Source organism: Ranitomeya variabilis, chromosome 2 (assembly GCF_051348905.1).
Source record: "Ranitomeya variabilis isolate aRanVar5 chromosome 2, aRanVar5.hap1, whole genome shotgun sequence".
NCBI classification, from domain to species: Eukaryota; Metazoa; Chordata; class Amphibia; order Anura; family Dendrobatidae; genus Ranitomeya; species Ranitomeya variabilis.
The window spans coordinates 737,816,357-737,829,660 of record NC_135233.1 but is presented as its reverse complement, the minus strand read 5'-3'; the positions used below and the strand labels follow the sequence as shown (position 1 = coordinate 737,829,660).

Here is a 13,304-nt window from a genome sequence, read left to right as displayed (position 1 = left end):
TCATCTCCTGCTGACATGAGTGTGTGGTGACATCCATTGCTACTTTAGAAGACTTTATACATCATACAATGCATACAGTAAGGGTAAAAAATATGAAAAGTCAAGATGCAGTAAATCTAAAAGTGTACCCACAAATAAAATGACAGTCAAATGTTCACCACAAAGAATATTAACAAAGCATACACGAAAAAATCCTCTTCGACTTTCCATCTGGTTCCGTTGTCTTGGTGTTACCATTTTCCACAACTGGCTCCTGTGGTACATAAATACCCTTTCTGCTTGGTGTAGCGCCACTTCCCCAGAGGAAGGCTTGACCTCCGAAATGCTAGTCGGGGAAGTGGCATCACACCGTAGCTGAGGTAAAAACCTTAGTTTGTACAATTTCTTGCTACTTTTGGATCTATCAAGTTATGCCTATATTGTGAATTATGCTGTCCGTCCATTTGGTGTTTATATTGATGTTTTCCTATTGACCTGTTTTCTTTGCATATTTTTTATTATATGTTTTTTTCAGAAGATTTTATTAGCTCTATTGGAATATTATCACATCCAAGCACTTTGTTGTTTGATAGAAGCTTAATCGAAACAATGACTTAGTTTTACAGGATATTATGCTCTTTACCATTTCCAGTCTCAGTTTCTTCCCATATCACTGAGTTATTATTGTAGAGGTGCTTCATGTACTCTCTCCATCTTTCTTTGATCTACTCTGGCTCAGATAGTTTGTTCCACTTGCCCATTCTTGGCTGAAATTTTGCTGTATCTCTTTGACCTTTAGGTATGCCTTCCTGGTCTTGCCCCTCAGATGTTAGCTTTCTACCTCTGTACATACTGTATCTTTTGGTAATGTTTTTTTTCTGCTTGAATAGCTCTCTTTAGTTTTTTACTGATATTGTCTGCATCCTGCTTGTTACCTTTTGCCATTCATCTTTCTCTTTGATCTGTCGGGTCTTTTCTGTTAACCATTGCTGCTAGGGTCTCTTCTCCTCTCATTTATTGTCTTAATAGCCTCTTCAGTCATAATAGTCTTTATATGTGTTTATAATTCCTCAGGCTTTCTTTCATCAGTGTCAAGTCAAATAAATCAGTTGTTCAGATCGTTCAAAAAAAGTCAGGTATGTTGGTCAAATTAAAGTTAGAAACTGCATGCTGTCTAGTCCATTCGCATAGCTTGACTCTAATCTTTGATGTCAAAACTTCATGATCCGGTCCACAGTTAGCTCCTGGCCTTGTTTTCCTAATAATGATTGATGACCTCCATCTTATGTAGTCAATCTGATTCCTATAGGCCGGTGATGTCCACGTGTTGAGTCTTCGACCTTGTGATTTTGGAAGAAGGTGATCCTGATGGACAGTTGTTTTAATGTACAAAAGTCAATGAATCTTCCTCCAGCCTCATTTCGCTCACCAAGTCCAAAGTTTCCAACAAACGGTTCTATGTTTGATATGGCCCACTTTGGCATTTAAATCTTTCATGATAATGAGTAAGTTTTGTTTTGGTGTCTTGACGATTTCTCTCTTGATCTTAATCATTGAACAGTTCAGTGTCCTCCTCCCCGGCATCTGTTGTTGGTGAATAAACTTGTATAACTGTGACATGGATTGTCACTTCTTGTAGTTGTATCAAGATGACTCTATCACTGCATTGTACTTTTAACCTGTGCGCTCAACAACGTGGAACGCACCACGAAGATGCCTATGAGACACACACCAAGGCCCCTGTACCCGTTCCAGCATCTTCAGATAGACTACATTCAACTTACCAAGATGCAAACCTACTTGTGTGTGTCAAACTTTTCTCAGGATAGCCAGAAGCGTACCATGTGTATAATGCCACTGTCAAGGCTACAGCGGGGAAAAACTAAACTCAGAAGTCATCTGCAGATTCGGGGTGCCTGAGACCATAGAAAGTGACAGAAGCACCCACTTTACTGAAGAAGTGATGCAGGAAATAATGTCCACCCTTAGGCTGCCATCACACTAGCAGTATTTGGTCAGTATTTTGCATCAGTATTTGTAAGCCAAAACCAGCAGTGGGCGATAAATACAGAAGTTGTGCATATGTTTCTATTATACTTTTCCTTTAATTGTTCCACTCCTGGTTTTGGCTTACAAATACTGATGTAAAATACTGACCAAATACTGCTAGTGTGACGGCAGCCTTAGAGTGGAACAGGCCTTTCATACTCAATACTGTCCACAAAATAGCAGTAGAGTTGAGAGATTGAATGGTACCCTGAAGCTGAAAATCCAAAAAGCCATGGCTGAAATGGGCAGTCCATGGACAGAATTCTTTCCCCTTGCACTCTTCTCAATCAGGTATACTTCCAACAAAAATACAGGCCTCAGCCCATATGAGGTGTTATTTGGGTCAACCCCTAGGCTTAGTTTATATTTTCCACAGCAGTTCTAGATGCAACATGATAACTTGCCTTCATGTGGTATTGTACTTACAAAATGTATGTCTGACATATACCCTTGAGTTTACTCTTCTTTTGCAGATCCTGATTCTGTGGAAGGGAGCCACCCCCTGCAGCCCAGAGAGTGGGTGGTGTTCAAAAGACACGTCAGGAGAGCCGTGATTTGGTGGGCCCTTGAAGTCCTGCTGACAACTGAGACAGCCATAAAGCTTGAGGAAAGTCCAACTGGATTCATGCCTCCCACTGCAAGAAGACAGCTGATCCCAAGAAAGCGACACAATGATGTGGATGCACTCTCTGTGCCTTATCCTTTTTGCCTTTATAAAAGGGGGGCTCATTGAGGGCTTTGCCCAAGAAAGAAAGAATGGGGCGCCAGTTATCACTTTCTGATGTAATACCTCAGACCCGGTAGTCAGTTATAAATTTGACCTGGGTAACATTGTCCTGCACTAGAGTGGAGTGGCAGCGTGGGGATACCTATAGACTCTCCCAAAAATATATATCTGTCACCACCACCAATACTGGCTATGGGAAATACAAAATTGATAGCAGCTAGACAGATTGCTGCCAGGAGTAAAAGAGATTCTAGCAAAGGTAGAGAACACAAGGCATTTTATTAGCATGTATATACAACAAGTTAAAACCAGTACAAACAACAAATAAATGATAGGGTGGGGAAAAACATCCTAGGGGAGTGTAAATAAGCTGAACATACACTGACTCCAAAAAAGGAAAAGCCCTATATAGACTAGCAAATAATACCATAATATTGAGAATAGGAACGTTGCCTATAACCAAAGGACAAAGTGCTAGATGCTGCCATGAAAAATAATGAATTGGTATATGTAAAAAAGGTTTCACAATCCTATATGTTGAGCAAAAAGTTTGGCTAAATGCTTAACCACAGGCAGTTCAAGTATATAATGAAAAATTAATATCCTATGAAGGTCTAGATTTGGAATGATACTCAAAATCAAAGTGGAAAATCAAATTACAGGTTGATCCAACTTCAGCTGAAACGCCTCAAGACAAGGAAATGATGCCCCGTAGTGTGTGTGGTCTCCACGTGCCTGTATGACCTCTCTACAACACTTGGGCATGCTCATGATGAGGCAGCGGGTGTTCTCCTGAGGGATCTCCTCCCAGACCTGGATTAAAGCTACAGTCAACTCCTGGACAGTCTGTGGTGCAATGTCTGTATAGCCTTTGCTGGTTATTCATTATAGGGTGATCGTGCGTCATTTTTTTCAGGGTCCCCCATTTTAATAGCCAGGAAAAGCTACGTATACAGTTGTGAGCTCATATTAATAGTGTGGGAAGCTCCATGGGTATTATCCCCTTCCCAGGCTATAAACACCGGCCCCCAGCCATCGGCTTTCCCTCTGCTAGTTACGAAAATTGTGCCGGAGGCCACACCATATTTTTCAGAAAAATTATCTTTTATTAATTAAATACATGAACAGTAATTTGCACACACCCTGTACTAATTGTAGTTGTCACTGACATCTATATATCTATGTATTCTATATGTACTTACTGTATGTAATCCATCTATTCTATCCTGTCGGCTCCTGCAGTGATTTTACAGTACACGGCAGATGAATTGCCAGATTTTCTTCTTTCTATCTATGTATGTAATATATATACATACCCCTCTTCACACTGTTCTCTCACACTGTGTCCTCCCTATAGGGCCCAGTCTCTATACTGTACCTCTCATCATACTCCCGCTCCTTGGTGTACTGTCCCCTCCTGGCTGTACCCTTACACTGTCCCCCCTTTCTACCCTGCACTACTCAGTCTCTATTCTGTGCCCACTCACTTTTCTCCCCTCATACTGTCTCCTCACACAATTCCCTTCCCTCCTCATACTGTCTCCTCTCACATCTCCCCTGTTCACCATACTGTCTCCTCATATATTTACCCCCTCACTCTCTACACTGCCTGCTCACACACACATACCCGCGACCCCATATACTGTGTCTGCAAACATCCCATCACCCTCACTCCCCATACTGTGTCCACATACATTTTTCCCATCGTTACTCATACATACATTCCCCCATTTGCTCCCCATATTGTCTGCACCTTTCCCCTACTCACCATACTGTGTCTGCACCAATCCCCCTATACTGTTTCCTCATACATGCCACCCACTTCCCCATATTGTTTCCTCATACATGCCCCCATACTTTTCCCTCATACATGCCCTGCTGCATCTCCCTTTTTGCATCCTCAAAACCCTACACACATTAAATACCCCCATCCCCACTCCAAACCTACACATACATATTAAATCCCCCCATCCCCACTCCAAATCTCCACACTCATATAAACCCCCCCCCCGCCTCTGGCTCTCTGTATCCAGGTGATTATGGGACGGAGAGGGGCCTGATACTGCATGACACTGGGCCCCTCTCACTCCCGCTCGTAATTTTGACTGAGTGGCACCATTGTGGCTGCATACTCTGCCGCTATGAGCAGTACGCTCCTGCCTATAGGGGCCCCGACGCAGTTGCATTGGCAGTATGTCCGCCACTGCGATTATCTCATGTGAGAGAATCAGATCACAATAAGATGACAATCTGACAGAATTTATTAGAATAATTGGCCCAAATCTCTGGCATGAGGGAACTAAGCCAGTGTGAGTGAGCCCTCGAATTGTGTTCATTTCAACATAAACATTTGGTGAAAGACCCTCTTTAAAATCTCATGCATTATGCTGGAGCTGTAAAAAGCAGGGGGTTTTCCACAAGCAAATATGCAGCGGAAAATCTATTCACTATGTGGAAACACCCGGACAAACAGGAACCCCGATGCATATGAGACATCTGTAAAAACGTCCTGTAATATTATGGTGATTTGTGTGGCCAGATAAATCAGAATATCTTGGAGACTCCTGGCCCCGTGTGCTTGGCAGCAAGTAATAAGGGAACTAGTATAGACTGAGGACTCCCTTCTCATCCAGTCACTGAGGATTACAATGCAGGCACACTGCCATCTACCGGACACTATGTAAACTGCAACACATACATTTATACAGGCAAAATCATGATTTTTTTTCTATATATCAAAGCAAAGGACTTTCTTGATTTCTGCCGTTTCGGTCACAATTGATAGAAAAAACTGACGGACACCGTGGTATAACCGGACGGACCCCTCTGTAGTCAATGGTGGTGCAGCACTTAGGGCATTCTAGGGGAAAAGTGCTCGCGTGTAGTTGATGCGAGACTCCAGCAGGTGGCGCACACATACATGTCCGAGTAGTAGAAGTTGGGGAGCGGAACAGGAAGAGGATCGAGAATGAGGCTTGGGACGCACCGAGCGGCAGGGAGGTCAGCACTCAGGCGAGTGTGAGTATGTGGCTCTTCAGGTGAGTGCGCAGTATTGTGGAGCAGCCATGGCACCGGGGCTGGCACTGCTCTCCGCCTATGGCAGTCCGCAGAGGGAGCATTGCACAGTGCTATTTATTGCTGCATCACATGGGGAGCTGGAGGAGCCTCCTCGGGTTTCTGTGTATTAACCAGACAGGCTCTATATATTATTATGCCCTTTCCAGGGAGGTGAAGCTGCCAATTTCAGGGTGACCACCTTACAGTGGGGCCCCTAATGCAGATGTTGGGGTAAAGGCAACTAAGGCACTTTGGATTTCAATATCCTCTGTTTCCACAGGAGATAACATGGCACCAGACGTGTCTGACTATGCTCAACTCTTAAGGTACCTTCACAACTAACCGATTTTGCAGCGATAACGATAGCGATCCGTGACGTTGCAGCGTCCTGGATAGCGATATCGTTGTGTCTGACACGCAGCAGCGATCTGGATCCTGCTGTGATATCGCTGGTCGTTGCTGAAATTTCAGAACTTTATTTGGTTGTCAGATCGGCGTGTATCGTCGTGTTTGACAGCCAAAGCAACGATGCCAGGGATGTTTTACAGTGGTAACCAGGGTAAACATCGGGTTACTAAGCGCAGGGCCACGCTTAGTAACCCGATGTTTACCCTGGTTACCATTGTAAAAGTAATAAAACAAACACTACATACTCACCTTCTGCTGTCTGTCACACGTCCCTCGCCGTCTCCTTCCCGCACTGACTGTGAGCGCCGGCAGTACAGAGCACAGCGGTGACGTCACCGCTGTGCTCTGCTTTCACTTTACGGCCGGCGCTCACAGTCAGTGCGGGAAGGAGACGGCCAGGGACGTGTGACAGACAGCAGAAGGTGAGTATGTACTTTTGTTTTTTTACATTTACGCTGGTAACCAGGGTAAACATCGGGTTACTAAGCGCGGCCCTGCGCTTAGTAACCCGATGTTTACCCTGGTTACCAGGGGACTTCGGCATCGTTGGTCGCTGGAGAGCCGTCTGTGTGACAGCTCTCCAGCGACTACACAGCGACTAAACAGCGACGCTGCAGCGTCGCTTACTGTGAAGGTACCTTTAGGCTACAGCATTGTGTTCACCTGTAGCTGCCTTTGAAAACATTACTAAAGTGAAGTTCAGATGTCCTTGAAACAAAGTCTGAAACCTGATTTCTGGTCTGACTGTGGCTGTCCTGTTCTCATGTCAGCAGCCTCATAGACTCATACACGAGCCTGCTGAGTTTGAGTCAAGAGTAGAGTTGAGTGAATTTGATCGGGTCAGGGCTTATTCGGGAAGCTATAGCACTTACTGAATAAGCTGCAGAGGGAACCCGGCTTCCTGGATCGTTCGGCTGATCAGCTGTTTGGTGTGGCAGCTGCATGTGTCGCGGCTGTGTCACTGTGACAATACAGGCATGGTGAGCCCACACACAGCTCTCCATGCATGTATCATGACTGTCACACAACCGCGACACATGCAGCAGCGGCGCTGATCAGCCGGCGCGATCCAGGAAGCTGAGTTCCCTCTGCAGCTTATTCGGTAAGCGCTATAGCTTCCCGAATAAGCAGGGACCCGAACAAATTCACTCAACTCTACTCAAGAGACCTGAGAATCATACTTGGACCACGATATATTGACACCTAAATTCGACCTAATTCTCGGAAAATCCCTTATAGTTACTCTGCGACTGGGTTTATGCTGCCTTGTAGGGTAATGACAGATACTCTGATTCCATTGCTGGGTCACGTAATGTTTTTTTGCAGTACTGTTGCCGAAATTATTGAAGCAAGAGCTGGAATCTCAAGCCCTCTCTGTGTTTGTGCAGTTGAGCCCTCGGTTTTCATGAACTTCTGGCTCCCCGCCAACTGGATTGAATGACTGCTTTCTCTCCTGTCAATTAACTGTGCAAAAGAGTTCATGAGCAGGACGACTGTGTGCTAGAGTTGGTGCAAATCATTTCGCAGTACCTGGTCAAGCAGCCGGGTTAGTAATCGGTGGCCTTCGGACGTGAGCTGGGAAAATCACCTTCTACCAGTTGGCATCTGTGGCATTGTTTTTGATGGCATGATGTTGACGTTGCACCAGACCAGCTAAACAGAGTCGTAGATGCCGCGATCTACAAGGTGGTACTTGGGGCTCCTGTCCAATGGCCACAGATTACGGATGTGGCTGAATTCACACCAATTCTACTGCGGGCACAACTCCCACTGCAGCAGAAAAACCGTGATTTCATGAAACATGATCCAGCAATGGAATCGGAATCTCTCACCACTTTATGCTGACAAGGGCAGTAGCAACTTGGTGACAGATTGCCTGTAAAGTGTTGGTTCAGTTGTAATATTTTCAATAGTGTGTTGGAGGCAGTCAAATCCATCCACAACCGATATTGTTGGCCGTCTCATCCATCATTTTATATGGCTGAGCAGTCACATACAAACATTTATGTTGATGTTACCTTTGGTAATTAAGAATGCTCTTCATTAGTTGGTGAATCTGTTCTTTTAGTTTCTGTGACCTTATCTCTTATTGAGTGTTCATTATCACATTAATAAATGTGCATCCCTGAGAGTAGTCTTTACCTGCTGTATCTCTAGCAGCTTCCTCCTGTGCAAATGTTGGCTTGTTCCACCTAAAGGGTGTACCTGTACTCTTGTGCTTTAGGATATTTGTGTGTCTTAGGAGGTATACACCTTCGATGAGTATGATTGCATATCCTGGGAATATGATTTTCAAAAGAATTACTGAATATGTTGATATTACTACATATGTCAAGTTATTTCAGGAGTTGTGTATATATAGTAAGGAAGTTATAAGGTGTAATGCCACGGAGGAGTACTTGGTATGTAATGGCTTATTTTTTGTTTGAAAACTGTAGCATTATCTAATAAGTCTATAGTGTTACATTAGTTGAGTGCAGCTCTACGTCTGGCTTGTACAGGTCCTTCTCAAAAAAATTAGCATATAGTGTAAAATTTCATTATTTACCATAATGTAATGATTACAATTAAACTTTCATATATTATAGATTCATTATCCACCAACTGAAATTTGTCAGGTCTTTTATTGTTTTAATACTGATGATTTTGGCATACAACTCCTGATAACCCAAAAAACCTGTCTCAATAAATTAGCATATCAAGAAAAGGTTCTCTAAACGACCTATTACCCTAAACTTCTGAATCAACTAATTAACTCTAAACACATGCAAAAGATACCTGAGGCTTTTAAAAACTCCCTGCCTGGTTCATTACTCAAAACCCCCATCATGGGTAAGACTAGCGACCTGACAGATGTCAAGAAGGCCATCATTGACACCCTCAAGCAAGAGGGTAAGACCCAGAAAGAAATTTCTCAACAAATAGGCTGTTCCCAGAGTTCCCAGAGAAGGAAACAATGTGGCAGAAAACGCTGTACAACGAGAAGAGGTGACCGGACCCTGAGGAAGATTGTGGAGAAGGACCGATTCCAGACCTTGGGGAACCTGAGGAAGCAGTGGACTGAGTCTGGTGTGGAAACATCCAGAGCCACCGTGCACAGGCGTGTGCAGGAAATGGGCTACAGGTGCAGAAGCGCCTGACCTGGGCTACAGAGAAGCAGCACTGGACTGTTGCTAAGTGGTCCCAGGTACTTTTTTCTGATGAAAGCAAATTTTGCATGTCATTCGGAAATCAAGGTGCCAGAGTCTGGAGGAAGACTGGGGAGAAGGAAATGCCAAAATGCCTGAAGTCCAGTGTCAAGTACCCACAGTCAGTGATGGTGTGGGGTGCCATGTCAGCTGCTGGTGTTGGTCCACTGTGTTTCATCAAGGGCAGGGTCAATGCAGCTAGCTATCAGGAGATTTTGGAGCACTTCATGCTTCCATCGGCTGAAATGCTTTATGGAGATGAAGATTTCATTTTTCAGCACGACCTGGCACCTGCTCACAGTGCCAAAACCACTGGTAAATGGTTTACTGACCATGGTATTACTGTGCTCAATTGGCCTGCCAACTCTCCTGACCTGAACCCCATAGAGAATCTGTGGGATATTGTGAAGAGAAAGTTGAGAGACGCAAGACCCAACACTCTGGATGAGCTTAAGGCCGCTATTGAAGCATCCTGGGCCTCCATAACATCTCAGCAGGGTCACAGGCTGATTGCCTCCATGCCACGCCGCATTGAAGCAGTCATTTCTGCCAAAGGATTCCCGACCAAGTATTGAGTGCATAACTGAACATTATTATTTGATGTTTTTTTTGTTTGTTATTAAAAAACACTTTTATTTGATTGGACAGGTGAAATATGCTAATTTATTGAGACAGGTTTTTTGGGTTTTCAGGAGTTGTATGCCAAAATCATCAGTATTAAAACAATAAAAGACCTGACAAATTTCAGTTGGTGGATAATGAATCTATAATATATGAAAGTTTAATTGTAATCATTACATTATGGTAAATAATGAAATTTTACACTATATGCTAATTTTTTGAGAAGGACCTGTATTTGCCAGCATACGGTACATAGAATAGTAGATGTAGTAATGTGAACAGAGCCTTAAACAAAAACCAACATTCTCCATGCAGTGGCATTTGGGATGGGAAATACAGGAGCATTAAGACAGTTGCTAATTTCCTTGGCGGCTCAAAGTTTTACAACCCACGCCGACCCTAATGTCAAATGATCAATGTCTGCACCTGCGTAACTGCCTGGTGCTGCTTATGCAGAGTGCAGAAGGTGAGTTGAGTTTGTCATTAACTGCTGCGCTCTGTAAGGCCGGGATCACACACGGCGAGATACGGCCGAGTCTCGCAGGTTAAAACCAAGCTCTGGCATCGGCACTCCGGAGCGGAGCATGCGGCCGCACAGCAATACATGGAGCTGCACGCTCCACTCCGGAGTGCCGGTGCCAGAGCTTGGTTTTAACCTGCGAGACTCGGCCGCATCTCGCTGTAGTGTGACTCCGGCCTTAGGCTAAGTGTTTCTGCGTCCATTGACTTCCATTGTGTCAAGCCAATCTGCAGCAAAACTGCAGGTTTAAAAAAGATCTGCGGATGTGCCTGCGAGAAATGCTGCAGATCAGGAGGGGGAAGTGTGTGTGTGCGGAGCTCTGTGTGTGTGTAGGGACTACTAGTCCCATCCAGCTATGCCTGCTACAGTGACAGGTAGCCGGATGATGGGACAGTAAGTCCCATCATCCGGCTACTGTGTTCAAGTGTGTAAAAAAACAAAAACAAACACATACACACACATATGCAGTACATACATATAGACATACAGTACATACTCACCATACAGCTAATCTCCGAAGCCCTCGATCAACTGTAAAGGAAAAAAAAAATTAAAAATAATAAACCAACAGTATACTCCCTGATCTGATGTAATCCATTTAATAACGAGTATCCCATGACGATCTCCCGTGGAGAGCTGTCAAATTGGCAGATGCGACCGCTCTCCCGGGCCTCCGGGATACAATGACAGAAAGTATTCTTCCACACTGTATCCCTCCGCCACTGTGAGTGCAGAGTTCATACTGTCACTTGCGGCACTGCTGCGTTGGAAAATCTCTCACAGCAGTGTCGTAAAGTGAGAGGCCATTGAACCCTCAGTGATAACACTGCAGGTGCCATTGTCTCCTGTCAGTGTGTCACTGACATCTCCTGATGTGACAGCTCTATAGGGAGATCGTCGTGGGACACGTTATTAACCCCTTACTGACATCGGACGGGATAGTGCAGTGAGCCCGCATCAAAGCCGGGACATGTCAGCTGTTTTGAACAGCTGACATGTGCCCGCAATAGCGGCTGGTGAAATCGCGATTCACCCGCCACTATCAACTAGTTAAATGCCGCTGTCAAACACAGACAGCGGCATTTAACTACCGCATCCGGCCGGGCAGCCGGAAATGACATCGCCGACCCCCGTCACATGATCGGAGGTCGGCGATGCTTCAGAATGGTAACCATAGACGTCCTTGAGACCTCTATGGTTACTGATCTCCGGCAGCTGTGATTTCAAACTTTGCTTAAAAAAAAAAAGTTAATCTTCCAATACCCGTAGCGTCTCCATTTTTCGTGATCTGGGGTCAGATGAGGGCTTATTTTTTTTTGCGTGCCGAGCTGGCGTTTTTAATGATACCATTTTGGTGCAGATACGTTCTTTTGATCGCCTGTTATTACATTTTAATGCAATGTCGCGGCGACCAAAAAACCATAATTCTGGCATTTCAATTTTTTTTTTCTCGCTAGGCTGTTTAGCGATCAGGCTAATCCTTTTTTTTTTTTTTTTTATTGATCGGGCGATTCTGAACTCGGCGATACCAATTTTTTTTTAATTATTTTCAATGGGGCGAGATTTAAACTTTCATAGTTTATTTTTTTTCATTTTTTATTTTTTTTTTTACTTTTACCATGCTTCAATAGCCTCCATGGAGGCTAGAAGCTGGCAAAGTCTGATCGGCTCTGCTACATAGCAGCGATCAGCAGATTGCTCCTATGTAGCTGAATTGCAGGCGGCTTGCTATGAACGCCGACCACAGGGTGGCGCTCATAGCAATCCGGCATCAGTAACCATAGAGGTCTCAAACGCATCGCTGACCCCCGATCATGTGACAGGGGTCGGTGATGCGCTCATTTGAGGAGGGAAGCGCCGGTTAAATGCCGCTGTCAGCATTTGACAGCGGCATTTAACTAGTTAATAGCGGCAGGTGAATCGCGATTTCACCCGCCGCTATTGCGGGCACATGTCAGCTGTTCAAAATAGCTGACCTGTCCCGGCTTTGAGGTGGGCTCAGCGCCGGAGCCCACATCAAAACGGGGGATCTGACCTCCACAGTAATAGTACGGCGGAGGTCGATAAGGGGTTAAAATACTTTATTCTGCATGTGTGTGTGTGTGTGTGTGTGTGTTTATTTAACCCATTAATAACTGTAGGATTAGAAATGGATAGGTGTCTTATTGATGCCTCTCCATTACGAAGCCGGCTTGATGTCACCTTACAATTCAAAGGTGGTTAATGTCACCTATTACCCCATATGTCACCGCTACATGGCAGTTGGTAAAAGAGAGGCTAAGTGCTGGAGTTGGCGCATCTTACAAATGCGCAATTTCTGGGGTGGCTGTGAGCTGGTGTTTGTAGCCGGGGGGGGGGGGGGGGCAATATCCATGGTCCCTTCCTAGGGAATGAATATCAGCCCGCAGCTGTCTGCAAAGCCTTTTCTGGCTATTAATAATGGGGGGGACCCCACATCGTTTTTTTAGCCAGTAAAGTCTAAATATACAGCTGCGGGCTGATTTTCATAGCCTGGGAAGATCCATGGGTATTGGCCCCTAGTCGCTGGATTTCCCTCTCTGGCGCAAAAAAATTGCGCCGGAGCCCACACCATTTTTTTTTTTTAGATGACAGATATTGCGTTTAAGTCCGGGTCACACTTGTGAGAAATTTGCACGAGTCTCTCGCATCAATACCTGACACTACCACCGGCACTCAGGACCGGAGCGAGCAGATGCATGTATTTCTATGCAGCTGAATGCTCCGGTCCTGAGTG

At 44.8% G+C, this 13,304-nt stretch overlaps 1 protein-coding gene across 3 annotated transcripts in view; it reads left to right on the top strand.

Annotated features, from left to right (window-relative positions):
* Positions 1-5,670: 5,670 nt before the first annotated feature.
* MTRES1 (mitochondrial transcription rescue factor 1) overlaps positions 5,671-13,304 on the top strand; it is a 56,080-nt gene continuing 48,446 nt past the window's right edge. Inside the window, exon 1 of one of the 3 annotated variants that reach the window (XM_077289623.1) lies at positions 5,671-5,793. In XM_077289623.1, the coding sequence (XP_077145738.1) occupies positions 5,780-5,793 (14 nt within the window). In that variant the 5' untranslated portion in view covers positions 5,671-5,779. The remainder of the gene's footprint in view (positions 5,794-13,304) is intronic. The other 2 variants (XM_077289624.1, XM_077289622.1) reach the window with 2 other exon arrangements.